This window comes from Stegodyphus dumicola, chromosome 4 (assembly GCF_044657685.1).
Source record: "Stegodyphus dumicola isolate Sdum_Otavi_A_Nest chromosome 4, ASM4465768v1".
NCBI lineage: Eukaryota > Metazoa > Arthropoda > Arachnida > Araneae > Eresidae > Stegodyphus > Stegodyphus dumicola.
In genome coordinates, this window is record NC_140771.1 from 169,017,036 (window position 1) to 169,041,186 (window position 24,151).

At 34.0% G+C, this 24,151-nt stretch overlaps 1 protein-coding gene across 1 annotated transcript in view; it reads left to right on the top strand.

Annotated features, from left to right (window-relative positions):
* LOC118199495 (uncharacterized) overlaps window positions 1-18,269 on the top strand; it is a 99,962-nt gene extending 81,693 nt beyond the window's left edge. Inside the window, exons 4-9 of the mRNA XM_035371376.2 lie at window positions 3,926-4,024; window positions 6,864-6,968; window positions 8,699-8,764; window positions 12,328-12,457; window positions 15,060-15,275; window positions 18,003-18,269. Of these exons, the coding sequence (XP_035227267.2) occupies window positions 3,926-4,024; window positions 6,864-6,968; window positions 8,699-8,764; window positions 12,328-12,457; window positions 15,060-15,275; window positions 18,003-18,040 (654 nt within the window). The 3' untranslated portion in view covers window positions 18,041-18,269. The remainder of the gene's footprint in view (window positions 1-3,925; window positions 4,025-6,863; window positions 6,969-8,698; window positions 8,765-12,327; window positions 12,458-15,059; window positions 15,276-18,002) is intronic.
* Window positions 18,270-24,151: the final 5,882 nt, after the last annotated feature.

Genomic DNA, 24,151 nt, shown 5'->3' on the forward strand with positions numbered 1-24,151 from the left:
TCAGAATTCATTTTAAAGCAGTTGTTTTATAATTTTTTTGGAGGAAACAAGTCTTTTATTCTGTCCTTACGTACAGATATCACGCAAAAGCATCGTTAAATTGCATTCGATAGCGGTCAAAATGGATATTTTCTTTGAAATATGCTGCCTGAAACTTTTCGCGATTACAATACTTCCTTTTTACTTCGTACAAGGAAGTAAAAAAGGCTTATATTTTTTGTAAATTATTAACTCAAATGAGCTATTAGTGACGAAACGGGATTTCGTTGTCCACTGTAAACGGCTGTAACACTTTTCATATAATTGCCACTAAATATTTTCGTCGTGTTTAAAGAAATTAAATAATGAGAAATCTACATGTAAGTATGTTCCTGGCAGTGGGAAAAAACAACAGTATCCAGAGCCATCAAATTTCGAATAATTCCACCCGAACATGTGGAAGCCAAAATTTCATATTTTATAAAATTTTAATAAATTTTTTCTTAACGAACTCAATTATTTGAAAGCGAGCAATGGTGTAACACTGTACAGAATAAAACATTTTTATCACCAGCGCACGAGACTGCATATCAAATTCGAACGATAGCCTGTTTTTAAATAATTTATGATTTTGGTGTTGAATTGAATTTTATGTGGCGGAAATACACTGAACATTTTTTATTAATAAAGTTAACGCACAAAACAATAAAAAGACCTCCCCCCTCCCACATGCACAACAGAAAAAGAAAAAAAACAGAACCTCAACAACGATATTATGAACTGAGAAAAAGACTGAAAATAGAAAAATGTATACCAACATTTAACGCTGCATCGGGAACTCATATAAGCATTCGCTGCTTTTAAAGTTTTAGCGGTTGCAGGGGTAATTTTGCTGTTGAATTGTATATGACGTTAAGTACGAAGAAAACTATGCTTAATAATAAAGCTAAAAAGACAAAAAGAAGTGGGTTAACTGGAGGGAGTGCAATAGCAGACTGTAGACTGCGAGCTCAGCAGGAGAGTAAACCTTTTTTTTTTTTAAATTAAAGAAGAAACGCAATAAGTTCCCCATGTACCACATAGTATCACATGGGGCTTACAGAAGTAGGTATTAAACACAATACGAAATAAACAGAAGAAAAAACTGAAATAAAATTAAGGATGATTACAAAGTTTGACAATAAATTGACAAAAAAATGTTAAAAGCACTTCTCTTGGAAATAAATTGGTAAAATTCTTGAGGCCAGTTAATATTAAAGTTTTTCAGTTCCAGTTTCAAGACTTTTCTTTCGTTCTAGAGAGAGTAAACCTTCACAAGTCCTTTTGGGCGATCATTAAATTCTGAACACTATAAACAAATTTTAACGTATTTTAATTCTTGTTTTATTTCATGTTTTTTAATGTGTTATCTATTTATCTGCTTTAATTCTTAAATTTATTTTTATTTGCTTTTGAGTGATTTATGTTTGTGTGCTAAGTGGGTAATATTACATTACTAGCATGACTTTTGTGTGTGTGTGTGTGTGTGTGTGTGTGTTTAGACACCTTTTGTGGGCCGTTGTTAATCCAGCTGTGACTCAAGCTATCTTTATTTAAAACGTTGGCATTGGGGATCCTTAATTTTTTCCACTTTTAACCTTTTCCTTCGTGTGTAATGCTGCAAAGTGTATAATAAATAATAAAATAATTGGCACAAGAGTTATTGCGTTTCCTTATATGGGTACTGGATTTTGTTTCTACATATCTAATTCAAAGCTGCCAACTCTGCCGGTTTTTCATCACCGAATCTCTTGGTTTTTAATTTTTAGTCTAAGGAAAATGTTTTCCCCGCAATAAATGAAATCTTTTCGATTAATGAAACTTAAAAATTGCGCAAATTCTATTTCCCCGTCGGCCCACCAACGGGCGAGAGGTAAAGACGCTGAACACAGGTAGTTCGGTCCGAGGTTCGAATCCCGCGAACGGGCTGGCTGCATGGGCGTTTTCGTGGTTTTCCATATGTGTATACGAGGCAGTTTCCCTTAGAAAGTCCTCCACGAAAGCATCCCTCCCTTTAGTCATATAGCCCTCGTGTGCTTTGCCATAATTGAGTAATCTTAATCCTATTTCCCCGTCGACTGAGACTTTCAACAAGTTTCTCTTATCAAATTTATTGGATCTGGATTGTCTTAATCTGATGTAGACATCTATAGAACTTCATATAAAGATTCAATCATTGTTTTGTTTTACATCAATAAATGATGCATTAATAAAGTCATCCACGTCATAATATGTATATTAATTATTTTGTTTTTTTCATATTTAAAATTGCTCTGTTAAATAAAAGCTTTCCTTTACAACTCATTATTTTTTTCTGTATTAAAGAAAATCATAAAATAGAATTTATCAAAAGATATAAAATTTGAAATATTCAATTAATATAGTTTGCATCGGAATCAGCAATAATTCAGGAACTTGAATCAAACGTTGTAAATTGAATGTAAATCAGTTTGGAGTTGTATTGAAACAAGATCGCTGAGCAGCATAAAATCCTTCCGAAAACTCCCAGTTTTCGCATGATAACTTCCTGGTTTTCCAATTTTTCAAGCTTTTTTAGCTGTCCTAATTACAGTATTGATTTGTAATTCTCGTTTGGTTAAACACATTGTGACAGTGTGAATGATAAACACGTTTAAGCTAATTTCAGAGTAGAATGGGGCTGAGTTATCTAGAATACCACCAACTGGACAGAAAAGATTTTGCATCTGAGTAGTATAATTTGTAGGTTTTCTTTTGAGTAGAAGCTTGACTCAGTATCCTTCAGACCCTGCTAGACTGACAATGAGTTATTGCTCCAGCCTGAATTCAAATGATAAGAATGTTTAAAATAACGCTTTTATTGAACTTTTTAAATGAACAGAAGCACTACTTGTTCTGCAAAAGAACCTCCGCTATTTGCAAGTATTTAAAATAATGTGAGATAATGTTAAATTCAGATTTAGATAGCACCCAAAACAGATTACTTTAGCATGCTCAAGTAAATAATGGTATGTATTTAAACGTCAGCTAGAGAGTTGGATAAATTTGGAATAAGTATTTGGCAGAGCTGGAGGTGGTATGTAACTGCAAGGCGACGTAACCAGAAGCTTTAATTGACTGAACATTCAAACTGTTGTCTTAAATATTCAACAACTAATATTCATTCTGGTGAGGACTACAGAAAGAAGTTCAAATCGTAAATGAAGTAAAGGTTCAAATCGTAGTAATTTTTTATTAACATAAAATCGTACAAATCTTCCATATTGTCATTACTTTCAAGCAGTCCTATTTGTCTTAGGTATAAAAGATTGCTCTTGATATCAGAAGTTTCAGGTATTGCCGCTAGAATCTTATTCATTTCTGTTATAAGAGGTTGTCAGTTTATAGCAAGCTTTGATCTGCTCGTATTTTGTAAAGCTGCTCTAAAATAATCCACTTAATAACATCCAAGTATATACAAAGTAACGGATGTCTGATTCCTTAACTTTGCATATCCCGTTGTCGCTTTATTTTACTGGCTGAGATCTGTACTCCGTCGGTCTCGGCCCTGGGGGCATACTAGATATATATGAACAGAGTTCCTGGTTCAATCATCCGAACAGGCTGCATGGCGAACTAGTCTCATTATACATCGATTTGTTCAGCTTCCCCCCCCCTACGTGGTATGTTGAGAGAGCTCAAAGGGCCATTAATTCTCTTTTCAAAAAGAATGAGGCGGACAGACTTTCATCTAGAGTACTATTCGCCCCTGGAGAGTAAAACACTCTTGAAGCATGTCACATCGCCTTCCACATCAACAGATAGAACATAGTGTGTTTCACTGTGACAGAATGAGAAGGCAACAAATAGTTACTTAGTTACCGCTGGCTATCAAAGGTAAGCATTAGAATATTTTCACATGTTTTTTCATCGCTATTTTTTCTTTCAGGAGAGATGCAGAGACATGTTGAAACCGTGGATAGGCACAACTGTTGTCATAACTGTGACTGACATAGCAGCAACAGTGTATTTTATATTTGGAGCTATAGTAAGTACTGAAAGTCCCTTTTCTGAAGTTTGACTAAATTTTTTTTTCATGAAATCCACTGAAAAAAGTAATTTTTAAATATTCAACCTGATAAAAACATTTTCCAATATTTGCGTTGATAATTTGTTTTTTTAAAACTTCTATCTTAATCAACTAAAATGCCTAATCTAAGTTTCAATTGCTGCTATGCGGATTTGTAATGCTGTATTGAGTTCCTGTGTTAAGGTTCATCAAGAAAAATGTTCCGAAAAGAGTCCATAATTTTTTTATTATATATTCATTGATAAGCCAAGCCCTCCCATCGTGTTAGATTTCTGAAAATAACTGTTCTGAAAATATACATGGACTGGAACTTGAATAGTGGCAACACTGCTGTTTTTAGTCGGGAAACGGAACCAAAGCTTCTCACTTATCCCACATATTAAATTTAAAACTTAATCAACTTCACAAGAAATAGGTTTCTTTCAATGCTATGTGCATATACCGTGAGGAGAATAAAATCTGGTGCTACTCGTCAGTTCAAATTTGTAGAATTATTATGTTCTTCAAACAACAACAGAGCTGTTGGGAAAGCAAAAGTAATTATCCATAAGATGCTACTCAAACCCTTCTTGAAACGCTACGAGTATGAAGGGGAAGCTATCTTACATTGTATGATTAGGCTGCATAAGTCCAGATTTGAACGTAGGTCAGACTCAACGAACCGAAACTGAAATGATACTGGAACAAGTGGTGACTTCATATAACATAACATGAAGCTAGACCAGCAGCTGCGTAGTACTGTTGAGGTATCGCTGAGCCTAGCCAGTGGTAAGAGAAATGACATCCATCAGGAGGCCACGAGAGCCAGGCGCCACACATTAGTGCGAATTCAATTCTCATTTCCACCTCGCGAACCGCCAGGAGCCTGTGGAATACCCTATCTGAGGAGTCTCATTTTATTGAAACTTGAATTTTGTGTACACATTAATCATTAGTATGTTTTTGAATCATATATGTGTTAGTTTGAAGTAATTTCTGTGTTAGACTGCTATCTTCTTAAGTGACTTGGTATTGAATTAATTTGCATATTTTGTTTTTTACATACTTTGCTTTTATGGCGTCCATTTTTAAATGCTTCCATATTTGTTGATGGATGTCTAATATGGTCGTCCTTTATCAGATTGCAAGTGAATATGTAATGATCAGAGACTCTCCTTTCCCTACAAATGCACATCTCTCTGTTGGACATTTTTCCTGAATAAAAATTTATGGTGCAGGGGCCATAGCCTCTTAGATAGCAGCCTTTAATATACGAGTTATTGAAATTTGCTAGATTATTTACTTTTGATATTATTTGACGAACATGTCTGCCTTATTAAGTGTGGTTCCACTCTTTTTGCCATATTTTATTTCCCAGTTCTTCAATTCAACAAGTGGTGACAGCATAATGGGTCAAAATGAAAATCAAAAATTTGTAAGATGATCCTAGTTTTATTGTTATGGTCATTCTCGGGCAGGATGGCACTCGTGTGATGGCCCTGTGGGTAACGCCTGTTGAACTTCAAGAACAAACGACATCAGTGTGAAATATTGTTTATTTTTTAAACTCGACGATTGATCAGCTGTGCAAAAGAACTAGCAGCACTTTCTGAAAAGTCCTCCCATTGTTTTGTAACATAGTGCTTGTACACATGTGGTACAACTATGGTTGATTTATTCGCTCAGTGGAGCCAAGTAGCGGCGCAATGTCATCTATCATTCTCCTTGAACTTAAGCTCAAGTGACTATGATTAAATTCCTAAGATGAAGGAAATAATACCACGAAGTAATGATATTTACTCCTGAAGTACTTTAGAATTTTTTCAAACGACAGATTGTTCCATCCGAACTATTAACAGAGTAGGCATTGCTACAGATATACTGTCTTTTTTATTCATAACAGCGGGTCGTGCACAGTGCTCCTAATTATATCGAAGGACATTAAGAATTTCGCAGAGGTATCACTTTTATGTCATTCGTAAATAAGTAGTTGTCACCATTAAAGTTCCAACCCTCGTGCGTAATATACAAGCAGTATCTATATTTTTCACATTTAAAAAACTGTGTTGGATTAAAACGTGAGTAATTCAAGAGCAATAAGTGTAATTTTTCTCATTTTTAATCTTTGTCTTTAATAAGCTGTCTGAATAACATACTTTAAATTTCATATAATCTGTAACATATCTAATAATTTTCATGAGCATCTGCAACATTGCTGTGTAAAATATGTATGCTCTGTCTATAAGCTCTTTTTGAAGATTGTCTTGTTTTCCCTCTTATTATATTTAGGGTTCGTCAACCGTTTTTGCTCCATACATCCCTTTCATTGCTGCTAAACCACCATTCCCCCCTCTCCTTTCTAAAACTCGAAAAATACTTATGAATTTATTTTAATTTATATTTTTCTTTACTGTATTTTGTAAATTAAATAAGATAAATACAGAAAATGTTGATAAATGCCAAAACTTGAATAAAAGTAGTTTGTAGTAATAAATGAAATAAAACTAAATACTTAAGAGGCAAATAAAAGACTACCTGCATTACTTCCTGAAACTATAAAATTCCCCCTTAGAGGGGAATTCCTCCCTGCTTGAGAACCCTTGTTGTGTACAATAGCTTTTATTTGCTGTGCCATATTCACAAATCCTCTTAATTTTTCATTTGAATTTTTTATTGTTATATTTCCATACGCAGAAACTAATCGTACTCAATTATTTCCTATATTTATGTAGTTATTATGCTGGTCATTTTCTGAAATTGTCATATAAATGAAATAAATTCTTCTGATCAACAGAATTGTTATTTTTTCTCTTTTTAGAAAAGCGTTGAAAGCAGAGATTTTGAAATACCATTCTTCGATAATCTTTTCGTCTTCTGCGCCGTTTTGTTTTCGAGAGGAGGACCTATAATTTGGATAACAAACGTAAGCACTGTTGATACCTTCTCCTAAAACTGCAGATATCTTTGCCATTTTATTAAAAAGCAGCAGATTAATTTTTATTTCAAATAAAAGAAACTCGTGCACATTAGTTTGAAAATAGTCAAAAATTATGGTGTCAAAATTTGGTATGAATTTGTCTCGTTGTTAGAGGGCTCTTTCAGTGCTTAACCACGAAGTTCCTGAATGCAATACACTAGTGTGCAAAACTTACTTTTTTTTATTTTGGTCGCAATTCTGCAAAAAAAGAATTGGAAGATATGAAATTTGTACTACATTGTCACAATGTATGGTAAGTGTGTTAAGATAGATCTTATTGTTTTTAAAAATAAAATGTGAAACTATGTACATGTAAACAAAGTAGGAACCACGCATATGAATTCAGTAATATTCCTTTACGTATTATTTTATATGTGGAATAGTAATAGTCATATTAAGAAATAAGAGAAAATTTAGTGAAATACTCTAGAAAATATAGTGGGTGTGATAAAAAAAATATTAGTCATTTCAGAAGCCAAAAACTTTCGAATTAAAAAAAAACTCAAAACAATATTTACAGAATATATTCAGTGTCAAAAGTCTCTTGTTTTCTTGCTTTAATTAAATGCATCAAATAGCTAATTATTTTATTCATTTAATCTGTCAGATGCCCACAGAAACGAGTGTTAAAGTCGCTTAACAGTGGTAGGTCGATCTGGTTTTATGTCAGGCGATTTCATGGTTTTCCGCATGTGCAGCATGGATATGAGCTAATTGCTCTTATAAAGTCCTCCACAAAGGCATCTCTGCCCTTAGTCTGATAGCCGTTCACGCTTTGTAGTTGTCAAATAAACTAAACCACTGTGCCAGGAGTTTAGGTAATTCATTGTTTCAGGAAGGTTGGAAGATTCAGAATTTTAATTACAGTAAAACCCTTTTATTCCAAACGGGATTGTGATTGATTGGTAAATGTTATCTCTATTTTTTATTTATTTATTTTCTCCTTATTTCATGTTCTTCAACATGAACAAGTAATCGCAGTGTATAAGTATAGTGAGCTATGTAAACTCTGAAATGATCTTTTAAGAAATCCTGTTATTTGGGAGATTATGACAATTAAAGTTTGCACTGTATTAACAATTGTCTCTAAAAATGAATCAATTGCTTGTAACGAAGACATGGAATATTTCAGCAAACTGTTAACAAAATACTTGGAGTATTATCTCAGGTCAATTTTTGCCATTCTGGATGGCGTTTATATGGCCGTCAAAAAATAATGGGGAAAAATTTACTCTTGCCAAATAAAAAATTTACGTAATTACAAATACATATTATTTTCCTCGTGTAATTTAAATTTTGTGGGATATTTTGAAAAAAATTTTAACATGGAAGTTTTTATGCTTTTTTTAAGTGTAACATCGTTAAAAATGGTGGGCACAAAAAGTAGCGCCATTTCTACTTTTTATGAAAGTAAGCTTAACCACAAGTAACCGTAAAAAAAAAAAATTTTTAATAAAATTATTATTCAGAATAGCATCAGTTCATATAAACAGTTTCTATTGTATATATAGTAATTAGTAATATTTCTATATTGGTGAACTTATCGTAAACTTTTAAACCGAAATATTAATTTTATTTGAAATTATTGCATTGCTGTAACAGCTATACAAAACATACAGTTTTTTTTTCTGTACCTGGTTTTATGTGGATTCTAACCATTTTTAATCCTTTTACAGATTGCGTTGTGTGTCTTTGTTGCCCAAAGAGTTAAAGAAATCGAAATGCTCAAAAACAAGAGAATGGTAAGTGTAGAAGTTCTTATTAAAGGTACACTATACCAGAAATCAATTAAACTGAGAAGGGGAATTTAGAATAAAAGTTCTCTACAGCACCGTATACAGAAATAATCAGTCGAGGGAGTGGAGAATACTTGAAAACTCAGTTTGCCACAAAAAATGAATAAGGTCTTTGAACAGGAATAAGGCAGTCATATCTCAGTATACATCCGCTTTAAAATACATCCAACTTAGTAAGCATCCTGTAGGAATGTGAAAATTATTGTTTTCTATATTCCTCGAGTTCGATGAATTACGACTGCGCGCACTATACTTGTTTACCTCTTTCGATACTATGGTACAATGCCCATGAGCATCAGTATGCCTGTTGCAACTATTTAGTAAACAACCCGTAGAACAACTCTTAATTTTCAAGTGATTTTGTATTTTTTCGCATTAATGCATTTCCGTAAAGTTTTGTAAATTCATTAACAATGCGTCTTAGGAAATTTAATGAGAAGATTCAAGCAGCAAAAAACAATTGTTACGATTACCATGGAGATAAAAAAATAGAGATTGTTTAAAAGTAATACGGCATGTGTATCCTGAGTTTGGTTACTGCATGTCGTATGCTGAGTGGAGTGGGATGGTATCTACGATTGTCAAAATCAAAATTGCTTTTAAATTGCCTGTTGATTCAAGGTGGCGATAATAGTGGTACATTCTTAGCTGCGAGAGATGAGGGCATGAATATAAACATGCATGCGTTATTTTCTTTTAGCACAAGAGGTGCTATTAGTCTCAATCCTCAGAATATGTCTCAATTCATGCCTTATTCACAGTTTTTTGTCCGTATCACTTTTCAAATTTTGCACCGAATGTTATCATTATGTATTACTTTATAGCAAATATTAAAAAAGTATGGCAGCATTTAACACTTTATCGCGAATTCTAAAGATATTCCATGTAAAGTACAGTAAAATCTTGACTACTCGGAAATCTCACAAAATTACTGAATTCCGAATATGTGAAAATTCCAGATAGTTTTGCTTTTAAAAAACGAAATTCATGTTAAAATTTGCATATTAATGAGAAAAAGTGGGCTTCTTCTGCTATGGATTGAAACCTTGGTCCAAATTCATGGTAAAAACGCCGACGCGTAATGAACTATTTTGGATGAGAGTGTGCTTCCTACGTGTGGCAGTTTTACGGGTTGGACCCATGTTACTTTCAGCTGCCGGAGTCGTCCTGAAGAACTTGTGGAATACAAGAACTTGTGGAAAGTCGTCATACAAGAACTTGTGGAAAGCATGGCCTGGAGAGTTGAGGCTGTAATTGCCACTCATGGTGGCTCTACTTACTATTGAAAATGACTGTTGTTTTTTTTTTCTTTTCTGTCACAGGTGCCCAAATACTTATTGGTAGACAGTGTATACGTACACACGTCAAATAAAAAAAAATCCATTTTGAATCATTTTACAACTTGTTTTGGAATAAAGAATCCTTTATTCTGTCCGTACATACAGAGGTCATACAAAAAAAAAAAAAAAAAAAAAAAAAAAAAAAATAGCCGAAACAGATATTTCCGCCTTCATTGATAAGGCTTCAGGCTGCTGCTTGGAAAAAAAGTCATAAGGAATTATTCCATTTTAATGATTTGAGAAAAATTCCTTTTGGGGTAGATAGGTGTCTACTAATAAAACATTAAACTTCTTATTTTTTCCTTCTTTTACACATAAATATTACAGCAAATTGCACCACTTTAATGGTTTTTATTATTTTTATATGTTATTCTTTGCTTTCTTATATATATAAGAATAAATACAAAGTAAAAAGCAGTTCAAAACCTAATCCATTTGAGCTCTGAAAGCAGCAACAAGTGGGCTAATAATGCAAAATAAATTAAATAACATGCTTAAAATTTATTTCATTCAGTTCGGAAAATACATGGGAAAACAAAAAATCCAGAAGCACACTTTTGGAAGCCACAAGAAAAAGGAGGCAAAACATGTAAACAAAGGGAGATATACACTGCACCAAAAAAAAAAAAAAAGAGAGAGACAGTTCTATATCTCTATCTCCCGTTCTACTGGACCGACTGAAGAAATTCAGCTTGCGTTTTTCATGTCTCGAAAGCGCGACTTAGGATATGTATTATCGGTATATATGTAGCATTGTTCCAATATAGGTATTTTGACACAAAATCGGACTTTTTTTTTATATAACATGCCAACTGTTTTCCGTATTTCAATTCTACGACTCAAATTACGCCAAAAGGCTAAGTTTTTTAAAAATCCCACGAGTAGTTTTTCAAAAATTAGCTCTCAAAATTTTAGCTCCTCAATGTTAATTGAGTTTGGTATATATTTATCAGTATCTCTTTTTTTATTAAACTTGATTCTTCCTTTCACATTTCGAAATTTAGGTTCATTTTAAAAAACATTCGAAATTTTTTTATGATTTATTTTTAAAATTTATATTTTTAAATAATTTTTATAAATTATTCAAAAAACATTTTAAATCATAACCTATAAAATTTTTTCCATCATCTTAAAGTAGATGCATTTCTAAGCATACCTGCAAAAAATTAGAATTTTTTTTCAAAATTTTTTAAGATGTACGTGAATTTATATATTGGCGCATTTTGAAATTTGGCATATTTGTTGAAAGCGATAATAACTTCAAATGCGGTTTAGGCACTTTGTTAAAATTATCTGAAATTAGAAACTATAGTGACTTTTTTTCCGCACGTGCACAATGGAAGGGAAAGGAAAATAGGTTGCCATATATTAAGGAGTTCGCCAAGTGATTTATTCTTGGCGCAAACTTGAAAAAATGCACCAACTTTTCAATTTCTTCGTAAATTTCGCACCAAATTTTAGAAAATTTAATATTTAGGCATAATTTGAATCGTATAATCGAAATTAAATTAAACGGATTATTAGTGGATTATTGAGTTATGGCAAAGCACACGAGGGCTATCTGCCTAAAGGGGAGGGATGCCTTCGTGGAGGACTTTCTAAGGGAAACTGGCTCGTATACACGTTACACATGGGAAAAACCACGAAAACGCCCATGCAGCCAGCCCGTTCGCGGGATTCGAACCTCGGACCGAACTACCAGTGTTCAGCGTCTTTACCGCTCGGCCGCTGGTGGGCCTTAAATTAAACGGGAAAAAATTTGTATGTTATTTCAGAAAAAGTTCCATTTTGTGTCAAAATACTTATGTTAGAACAATGCTGTATATAAATCTAATATATCCTAAGTCGCGCTTTCGAGACATGAAAAACGCAATTTGAATTTCATTAATGGGCACAATAGAACGGGAAATGTAGAACTGTCCTTTTTGGGGGCAGTGTTCACCTTTCGTTGCATCCTCGTCAGGGGACTGATGCAAAGAAAGAAAGAAAGCAGCCAGTTTCTGAACCAACAGACGCAAGTTTAAAACTTAAAATAATCTCAGAAAAACAATGATAGTATTTGTGTCTTTATTAGTGCGATCTTTACACAGAATAAAGACACTGGTTACTTTTACATAATAAAAAAGTATTGTTATTAATGACGCAAATATTCTTTTTCCTCCTTTGTAGCCCTTTGATTCAGACTTCATGCCTTATTCTCTGAATCCTCCATATGATGCATACGATACTGAAAGTTCCACGAGGACAACCAAGGATTTACACCCCCCTATTCCACCTCCTGATTATGAAGGGCTTGCTGGTAAGTGTCTTATAAAATGTCTCCTGCAAACAAAGCTGTCTTAAGTAAAATATAAAAAATCTGATGTGCACACCACATGACTTCCTTGTACGGAATATTAAATTATACGCATTTTTTTCTTGCGTTTCATTTAAACTTATTGAATTGAATTAAATCTACTTCGTCGATAGCATATAAACCACACTAGAATAAATGCACTCTTTAAAATTCACTATATTTGTTTACCATAGTGACATTCTGACGCTACATTAAGTTTCCTTAACAGCGTTGCATTTCATTCATTTTATAACTCAGAATGCACAAAATTTATACCATCTGAAGAATCATTTAATCTTTCCCTACTTAAATATGATAATAAATCTAAAACTATGTTCTACTTAAATGTTATAATAAATCTAAAACGATGTATAAAAGAAATTAAACAAACCAAAAAGAGAAAGAAACAGTTTTTCATGGACGATTCAGCATTTCTCGTTCAATTAATTCAATCCTCACTTCTCTACAAGGCTAAAATACATAAAAACTTAAAATATCTATATTAAAAATTAAGAAAGTAAATCTTAAACACTTATTTCCTCGAATAAATTCCAGAATAGATTAATCATGATTTAATTCACGATAATAAAAGAAGGCGTTATGTTTGTTGTTGAGAAGCTTAGTTTCTCTAGATTGGCAACAAATCACTATTCTGCCAAGTTTCAAATGTAAAAAAACATTTCCGCCATGTTATTTAAAAATTAGGCTTAACTGCACTTAAACAGCTTTTAAATTGTTGATAATTCTACAAATATTGCTTGCAGATTTCCTAAAGGCATAAAAACATTAACCGGAAGATAAGAAGAACATAATTCAATCATTTTTAAAGCAAAAAATGCACAATTTACGAACATATAAGAATAAAGAAACTGAGATCACTGAGCCGAGTAACAGAGTGGATGTAAATATATACATATATTTATATACTTTTTGGTGCGGTGGATTGCAACTAAAATAGGAGGTGCACGTCTACATTTTATAGCAGTCCTATATACAAAATTTCAACGTTCTGAGACTACTCGTTTTTGAGTTATACAAGATACGTACGTTATTCTGTCTTTACGTAGAGATGTCACGGAAAAACATCGTTAAATTGCATTCGATATTCTTTTTCCTCCTTTGTAGCCCTTTGATTCAGACTTCATGCCTTATTCTCTGAATCCTCCATATTTGCGTTGAAATATGATGCTTGAAACATATAAACTTGTAAAAATGGATATTTGCGTTGAAATATGATGCTTGAAACTTTTCGCGATTACAGTATTTCCTTTTTAACATCGTACAAAGGAAGTAAAAAGGGTACAAAGTAAAATAGAATAAATTAAGATACTGATGTCAAGTGTCAAAAATATATTTACGAATATATTTCTGAGATTTCTCTTAAGTGTTAAAATCTCTATGAAAGAGCTGGAATCTTCAACTTAAAAAAACTTTTTGAGTTCCAAGCAAGTTTTCTTATTAAACATTTCTATTAGTATTACTCCTTTTTTTTTTTTTTTTTTTTTTGTTGTTGTTGTTTTTGTGCTTGTGTTTTCTTTTTTTAGATCTATTTTGCAACTAGATTTCTTTTGATTTATAACACTTACAGTATAAATGAGTTCTAATTTTATCATGAAGAACGAAAAATTTAGGGGAAATAGTAAATCGTAAAATTTCAAGTCTCTAGGACTGGCACTTACACTAACAAGTTTCGTGAAAACTTTCACCGCAAAGCAGTAATGTCATTTAAAAAATATCTAAATATATGTAACAGTAATTACTGTTTTGCAACTGATAAGTATTATTTTGTTTTAATTTTTTAATTAATAATTACCTTTATAAATAAACCAAATTCTGGCAGTGATGTCAACATATTAAAGATCAAAGTTTCCGTATAAGTATATGGCGCTTAGATGCAATATATTTTATGCATTCAAATTTTCTACTTTTATGCAATGTCTGTTATGTTATGTTATGCAATGTTGTGACAGAGAACAGATGGCGACTCCATACAGCTTATCGAGATGAATTTTCCTGCCTGTTTCAGAAGTCCAGTAAATTTTACCAGGAAACTTTTTACTCTCATTTTGCATGAACACGTTCATATTTATTAAAGGTCACAGGATATAAGATCAAACAGCCTGCTTTGAATAAATTTGTTGCTGGCTAACTAAAGTGATGTCTGTTTCCAAATAGAAATAGTTTTTTCTCTATCAAGTAGATAAAGTTTCTTCAGCATTTCATTGATTCAGTAAAGTTTAAATTTCGAATTTGGATTCTGAAAGAGGATTACTATGGTAATGTATTTTTCGCATTTATTTTAACGGAATAAATAAGAATGAAATGAATTATTCCTATATGGTAGTCTTACGGAGGAGCTGCTGTCATTTAGGATGCCTTTGATTCATGTCATGTTATATTGAAATTAATCATGAAGACTACTTCCCTTAATTTACAATGGCCAGTGTATTTAGTTGTGATATGTGCTTTTATAAGATATGAGATACTGATTGATTGAGAGTTTGTGATATGTTCTTAGCTGATTTGTAAGCAAAAGAATATTGATATGTTTACTATCTACTTGAAGGAAAAAAACGGCGGCCTTCTTTTTCATCTGATCCCGAGACGATGACTTTGCCCATCAGTATGAGCAGTCGAGGATCGCAAAGGCCCCTCAGTCAGAACAGTTATCTGTACGACGATCGTGTGGAAGTACAGCACAGAGCTTCATGTACAGCAGAGACAGTGCTTCACCATGCCTACGAGAACAAAGGTCTTGTGATGGATACAGATGGATGGATGGGTAAGTGAAAGATTTTCTCTTGGATGGATGAAAATGAATTTACTAATATCATATGTAAAAAGCCAAAAAGGGTCTTCCCCTTTTTGGCCCAGGAGCGAGTTCGACAGATTCAACTGTAGGGTCTCGAAATATTACACTGACCCGAACTTTAACCGGCAAGGTGGACTTATACAAGAATAGCCTGGCCCATCTGGTAGACTAAAATTCGACCTCTGGTTTTGTAATGGGTTATATTGTAGAGACATTAAGTTAACTGGAAAAGCCGGAGAGATGAAAAATGAGCAATCGCCTTCGCCGGGAATCGAACCACGGGCGTCTGAAATATCGGCCCAGCGTGCAGAACCACTACACCACGAGGGCACGCTAGGAAGGCGGGAGAAAATACCTTTCGGGTCCCAACCTTATAATATAATAGCCAAGAATATGCGATGACAAGCAACAACCCTGCCATATTCCGATTATAAACTGTACCTATTATATTTTAATACTCAGAATTAAACAGCTATGTAACCGAAATATAGTACGCTATATAATTGTTCAAGCAAACCAGGTAATGAGCTCTAAGTAAATAAGAAATTAGCTAAAGGAAATTATAGTATTCAACCAATCGGCATAATTATTAGGTTGTCCGGAAAATAATGCAGGTTTTCTACCTATATAGTATCATAACTCAACTCAAAAACAATTTTATTAATCAAAATAAGCAGCAGCCGAATCGATGCATTTTTGCCAATAAGTTTATTTATGCCGGTAGAATAAAATTCTGGAGTTCTGGACGCGATAAAGTTATCAAAGGCGTTTTTGACCTCTTCTTGGTTTCTGAAGTATTTCTTCTGCAGAATGTTATCCAGATGTTTGAAAAAGTGGTAAACGGTCGGCGAGACGTCAGGCGAATATGGGGAAAGAGGGAGAGTCTCGTATCCCAATTCGTCCAATTTCTGTAGGGTCAGTTGCACGACGTGCGGCCGAGCATCGTCATGGAGAAGAACTGGCCGCTTTCTGTTGACCAATGCCGAGCACATGCGTTGCAATTTTTGGTGCATTTCGTTGATTTGCTGACAGTACTTATCTGCTGTAATCGTTTCTCCCAGATTTAGGAAGCTTTAGTGGATGAGATCGGCCTCAGACCACCAAACAGTCACCGTGATTTTCTCTTGGTGCAAATTTGGCTTTGGAAAGTGTTTGTGGTTTCTGACCGCGGTCCAACCACTGAGCTGAGTGTCGCCATTTGTTGGAGAAAATCTATTTTTCATCGCACGTAACAATTCGATCAAGGAAAAGGTCGTTTTTGTTGCGGAGAAGAAAAGCAGACGACACTTCAAAACGGAGATTTTTTTTTTTTATTTTCGCTCAATTGAGGCACCCACTTATCGAGCTTCTTTTGACTTTCCTATATGATTCATGTGATCAGAAATCGTTGTTTTGCTTACGCCAAGCTCTCGAACAGTTATGTACGGGTTTGTTTCAACTAAAGTCTTCAAATCATCGTCATCAACAGCTGAAGAGCGTCCACGATGCTCTTGATCTTCCAGGTCAAATTCTCCAAGACGAAACTTTTGTTATCACCGTTTCATTAGCATTTTTCACACCGCAATACTTCGTTGACATTTCGAGCAGCCTGTGCCTAGCTTGTACTCATAAAAGTAAGTTTGCAGAAAATCCCGTTTTGACATCTAAACATAAACACCTAGTAAATATTTTTTTAATAATTTTGGAACAAAATGATTAATATAGAAATATAGAGCGAAAATAGAGATTCAAAATAGTTTTGTTCCTAAAAATATACAGGAAACATAAACAATTTCAAAAGCCTGCATTATTTTCCAGACAACCTGGTAACATCTCAGTTTTGGATAAGCGTGTCTTCTCAACAATGTAAGCATTTGTGAACCCACTGATCGTTCGCCATCCTAAATCCGCCCGTTTCAGTACGGCGAACGACTAGGTTCTAAGCGTCTTAAAATACATACCCTGTTCGTGATGCTTTCTCATCCACAGCAGAGGCCTCTGAGTATAGATTTCAAAAAGTGCAATAAATGGTGAGGGATTTTGTGAGACAGTGTCAATCGCAGAGCTAATATTAATTAGAAGCATTGCTGCCATTCCTGGAGAGCGAGAAAATTTGTGCAGTTCGCTTTTGATTTCTATGTTTCACAGGAATAATAATTACATTCTGAGAAGTATGGTGACCAGATGAGCACCTTTGATAAAGTCCGCCTTGTCTTTTCTGATAACTTTGAAAAAAGAACACTTCGTGAATGCGGTCCTAAGCCCCATACAGATTGTTGCTGTAACTCGTTGGTACAAGCTTTACATGTAATTCTCGTCACTTTGCTGCTTTAACCTTTCTACTTCGCATAACTTTTATTTGCCTCATCCTACATAACAACCTATAATGACATATTTTTAACTGACGTATGATAAAAATTTATAATAGTTTAAAAAATTCGATTTTTTTTCCGTTGAAAAAAGTAAAAATTTATTTCTCAAACTAGAGTGTGATAAAGCATTTAAAGGCTCATTTTCAAAATAAATGAGTCTAAATGACACAAAAAGCCCATAAGTTTGATGGAATTTTGTTGCAGAATAGTGTTATGTGGAGCGAGATGATGTTAGTCAAATTGGCTTACCTTTAATTACTTCGGCTAAATGAAATTTTACCATTTTTTTCTGTTAAAAATTGTTTACCTCTGAAATCATAATGCAGTTTTATCGTTTTCATTTTAGGTATTCCCAGACCTTCATTGAAGCCTTACCATCATTAAATACAGTTATCAAATTTTCTACTTTCATCACATGCCGATGAGTGGGAGCCTGATGTCATTTTCTTTACAGAAACAGAAGTATGGAAGTCCGTACCGGACATAAATCTCCAAAATTGTACATACGTATTTTATCGAAGTTTTGACAATTATAGATAAGCTTTTTTAACCTCGGATTGAGAGAACTGTTCATGTTTCTCATTTCTTCCAATAAATGTTTTATTTTGATTCATTTACTCGTTCTTATTTTACCGTCTCTTGTGTCAGTTTTATTAAATCATATTTTTATTGTCATTTCATATTCTTGTGTCAGTTTTATTAAGTGATATTTATGTCAGTTTTATAATCATATTTATTATCATATTATTGGCGGCTTACCGTTCACCCAAAAGAAAATACTGTTTCTCTAATAATTAATCATTTTGCACTACGAGTTAACAATATGATTAGTTTCTCCCAATTTTTCGAGCTGAGAACAATTTTTAAGAAAACTATCTAAATTAGTTTACAGATTTTGTATACCAATTTATTTATTTCAGCTATTTTTAGATGAGTGGAAAAGATTTTGAAGACATTTTATTTCAGCAGAAAAAGAAATAAAATTACATTTTTAAAGGCTTTTATGCAATAACGGGAACACAAAGCTTAAAAAATTAAATTTTGTTACTGTTGTTGATGAACAGTATATAGGTTACTTGGTACATTTTTTTGGAAATAATTATATTCCTCTCTTGAGAATTTCTTGCTTAATTTGGATTAGACATTCTTTCTGTGGAGTGATTCGAGTTTTATCGGATTTTCAACTCGTTTGCATCGTGGACTTGCTAGTAGTTCTAATGAATATAATTTTGTTTGGTTTATTTAATTATGTCAAAGTACACGACGGCTATCTGCCGAAGGGAAGGGATGCCTTCGTGGAAGACTTTCTAAGGAAAACTACCTCGTATGTACGTTATACACATGGAAACGCTCGTGCAGCCAGCCCGTTTGCCGGGATTAGAACCCCGGACCGAACTACCACTGTTCAGTGACTTTACCGCTTGGCCGCTGGCCCCTAATGAATATAAAGTTGATGTTAAAGAGTGCAAGCCAGTGTTGTTAAGCCTGCTTGATGTTTTTGGACATCTTCTGTCGTAATTAGCGTTAATGAATATTATCCAGTTATCTAGTAGTATAAATTTTGTAGAAAAAAACCGCCTTCAGGACACGATACGCTTAAAGTAGGTTTCATCAATCAGATGTATATATGAAACATTGCAAAATTTCTGTCACTTCAAATGCGAAGGAACTCGTTGTCTCTGATTCTTCAGGTGATAGAAGCCAGCTCCTGACAAATCTGTGAAAGACATCTGCAAACTTGTTATTAAAAAAGCACTCGGATTGACCATCCAAGACCACTAGACGATCTGAAGACAAAAGTTGAAGCTACCAAAATCCCTTAAGGCAGGGATGTTAAACTCGCAGCCTGCGTGCTTTTGCGACTCCCGAAGCAATTTTACGCGGCGCGAAGACACTCCAATTATGGTGTTGCAAAGTTTTCAAGATTTTTATTTGAAACCCGAGTTTACATTATTTTTATTTCCATTGAAAACGAACATGAATAAGGCATCAGAAAACTATTATGTTTATAACTATGTTACTTATGAAAATTACTGGCGCCATAAACAAATGTGATAATATACTCATTGATCAAAACTTGGGTGTATCAAGATATGTAAGAAGGTGTATGAAGACACATATTTATTATCACTAATATTGCTGTAACCTTGTATAACATAAAATAGAAAACATATGATATTAGTAAAAACACAATTTGCAGTATAAGTTAAATTAGTCTAGTGTATTCTAGTAAATAAAACAAACAAGTTAAGTAAAGTTAAATCTCAAATATTTATTAAGAGAGATTATATAAGATTTATAAAGAGGTTTTCTTCTGCGAAGGTGGCGAAACTACACTTTAGTTCTGAAGAAAGGGCACAAAAACACAACATACCTGACTATTTCATTTAAAATTCACCAAATCAGTGGGTTCACCACATTTACCATGAACTTTCATATACTAATAGCAGACTGTTTGCTGTGTTGGTAAAACTGAAATTAATATTGTAAAGATTATGTTAATTTCTCTAACAGTTAAAGTTTGAATTACTTTCCTATCGCTTCTTAATTTCAAGCTTGCAACTTCCGGCCAGAATGTATTTTTAGAATCGCGTTTGAATGCAAATTGAGGAGAAGTATTTAACCACGAAGTTCTACTGACTTCGTTAGAGAGAACCAGTGATTCTGGCTAGCACGCGTCAGCCTTTTTAGACTACTCTCTCTTAACCTATTATTACGCTCGGCCATACTTTAGGCCCTTGAATAGCTTCGCTGTTATTCCGCTTAAAGGGGCCAAATCTATTAGAATCTTGATAGCTACGGCTATATCTTTTTAGTTAAGTTAATTTCTTAGTTTTTGAGTTCAAGCCCGAGTGGCGGCTTTATTGTAAATCTCGAAGCCTGAGTTCTGTTAAACCTGAATAATAAAGGGTCTTTAACCTTTTTCAAGTTTTATTTACTGTCTCACGAACTCAAGCGGTTATTCACTTACCAGTTCTTAAGATTCTTCACATTCAACTGTAACTTAAAAGTACACAGTACAGAATCTTCCAACATAATAAAATATAAAACAATCAGTTTTTCTTAATTTCAACACCAATTGGATTTAGGAACTTACAAAGTAACAAAAATAACATTACTGTGAAACATCTTTTTCGTCCGGCATTCACCGGTTACTAACATTAATAACAATTCATTTAACAAACTTTAATTAATTAGCATATTTAAAGATACCAAACTATTATTAACCAAATAAAGTTGCATTTTTCTTGCAATATGATGGTGAAATTTGATAAATTACAGAGTGCATGACAGTCACCCCTGGTCAATCCTTTTTCTCGGTCCCTCTGGAGGGTTCGACGCTACCATGAATACAGCCATATTCAGTTTTTCAAAAAAAAATACGTGTCGTTCTGGATCTGTCTGTCGTCTTTGTTGCTCCGGATGTGGGTCCGGTCCTTCTCTTCTCTCTCCGTTTCAGCATTTCGAAAACCCCACGCAGACGTTTTTCTTCACCTGGCGAGAACCTTGAACTTGGCGAGGACACGGAGAAGAAAAGTCGCGAAATTCCAGCAACCTTCCAAGCGCTGAACCTGTGTTTCTCTGGGGCAGGGTAGGTCTTCCAGAAGTTGGCGTAATTCTTCCACTTTCAATGCAGCAATTTAAAGCTACTTCGAGAAGTCAAACACCTCCTCCGAAATTGTAACGTAAATGAAATTCCTCGAGCTAACCTTGTCTGCAGGGAATTCAGATCGTTGTTGGCTGATTCTAATTAATTGTTGTCTCGTCACTTCCACGAAAAAGTATGTCCGGCAAGATAAATACTGTTTTTTTAATGATTTAGAGCGAAAGTCTGGGAAAGTTGTAATTGAATGAAGGTATAATTAATTCTTGCTGTGAATGTCAAGTTTTCACGAAAGATATGAATCTGGTCGAGCTTAGCGATGAATCGCATATCTGTGAATGGTTTTGTTGCTAGGAAGGTGCTTGAAACTGGCGCTCATTTCAACACCATTGAGGGCATGTGAGCTACATTAAGCGTAAGTTTCGCAAGCGGGATCTTCGGCAATCGTCGGATGACAATTTGTATTCTTACTTTGACGAGTTTTTGTGCCATCACCAATACTAGAATCAATCGGGAGGAGGAGGAAGATCGTTTCAGGGACTATATGATTTGCATTATGCATGGGCAGCAGTTATGTGACGATGACGATGAGACGTAGCCACGAACATGCAAGGTGAGTACTTTTGTTATTTTTGTAACATACATTTTCAGCATTGTTTTGAGCCATCTTGGAAACATTGCTTTTTGGCGCCATTCTTGTCGTTCTAAAAAAATAGCCAAAATTATGAAGGGACACTCTATTTTAAACTTTTACTCCTCTATATATTTGTGCATGTGTTAGTGTAAAATCCCGAAGTCTGGTAAATCCTAGGTTTTACCGGTAAAACCTAGTTTTTACTAAAGTGGCTTGGTCAAAGTCCGAACTATGCTTTAATACGATTCCATTTCGGCCTTTTACCAAGCTTCTACGGTAAAACCTAAGAATTACCAACGCTTTCCAGTAAAAGCCCGAAATGAGGGATTTAAATCAAACTTAAATAAGCCTGGGCATGCAAATTCCGTGGCAACACTTTTCTGTTCCTTTCCCTCCTTATTGACGCCATTTCCAGTCTTCAAGAGAATTCAAACAAGTGTAAGCGGCTACGATCTAAAGTAGAAGCAGTTTGTTTTCATTTTAACATATTAGGGGGGGGGATATTTTGATGAAAGGAAATTAGTAATGTTATGTGAAAATGTTTTACCACATTTTATCAGAATCTATAAACAATAACCACGATAACATCTTTTATTTAACAAATGACAAATACACGTCTTTAATAAATGAAGTGAAAGAAGCAAAATATGTGAAGGAAAGAAAAAGTTCATTACAGAAATTTGAAACGCGATGATATTCTAAACACTGGAGAAGAGGTGAAACTTCTAGCACCAATATCTGCAGAAATCCTGCATGTTACAAATGATGAAGTCTTCAACGTCATACACGACGCTCGTATCGCAGTTGCCCATGGTTGAAGAACCAGTATGATTAAGAAACTGGATCGCAAGTACAAGAGTGTAACAGTAAAATATATCGCCACGTATTTGACTACGTGAACCATGTCAGAAAAATAAAAAAAAAAACTGTGAAAATGGGAATTGTAATCAAACCAACTGTGCATAGCAAATGAATTCTCGATGCGAAGTCGACCTAACAGATTTTTGTTCCTTTTAGTGTATCAAGATGATCTTGCAAAATTCGTCCGACTCCGAAGTTTGCGTATAAAAAGAGCTGATAAAGTAGCATATCACCTTCTGGATATTTTCACAACTTCTAGAGGTCCGAATATTCTCCATTCGAACAATGATAGGGAATTTTGCAACCAACTCATAAACAGTTTATGTGAAATTTGGAGTGATATAAAAATAGTTTACGGTAAAGAGACACAGTCAATCTTAAGGTTCTATCGAACGGACAAACCAAGACGTTGAGAACGTGTTGGCTACATGAATAAAAACAAATAAGACAAAGCATATCACGAGGGAATTTAATGTTCACCTTACGAAGTTATGTTTGGTTGTTCTATCAAGCTGGGACTTGCTAACTCAGTTTTGCCAAGTAATTTGATTAGTAACATGGCGACTGAAGAGGACTTGAGAGACTGAAGAGAAAAAAATTACAAATATTAAATATGAATGCATGGTTAATACAGAAGATGAAAGCACTAATCTTGAATCAACAGTTGATTTAGAATCGCAAGCTAGTAATAATATATGTAAAAAAGAATCATGCATAACGATAGAAGTGGATACTAAAGTTCAAATTGAAAAAAGAAGAACCAGATAATATGCTCTGACACAACGGGTGTGATTATCAACTAAGTTCAAAATATGAAAGTGTTTTGAGAGACAGCTAGTGGAGGACTTGGGAAGCAGGCGAAGGAGATGAAGATTGCGCCTACTAAAAACTATCCGAAACTTACTTCTGGAGAAAATGTTAAAATAAAAATACCTGATATTGATAGATCGAAAATGGATCCCAAATCAGTAATAGCCGTTATTACAGATTGAAATCTCTTCAGTAGCTATCAAGATAATTGTGCATTAGTTCAGCTTTTTTTTACATGGGATCTTATTTGTGAAATGGCATAAATATTGCGTTTTTTATTTTTATTTCATGTAACTCTGAAAAATAATTGTAAGACCCATACAATCATACTTTATTTCAATCACTTTTACAATTTATGTTACCAATTAAAAAATTAAAAGTGTGTTTTGGACACATTATATACAATATATCTGCGAATGTAAAATCCTATCATTAAGTAATACCTCGTTTCGGGCTTTTACCGGAAGGCGATTTTCCCATATTCATATCTAAAATGAAATAAAAACCTAACAAACAACATACATGACAGCACTATTTAAGAAAAAACATGAACTAGCAGTGTTTGAATAGCAGAAGGAAGGTAACA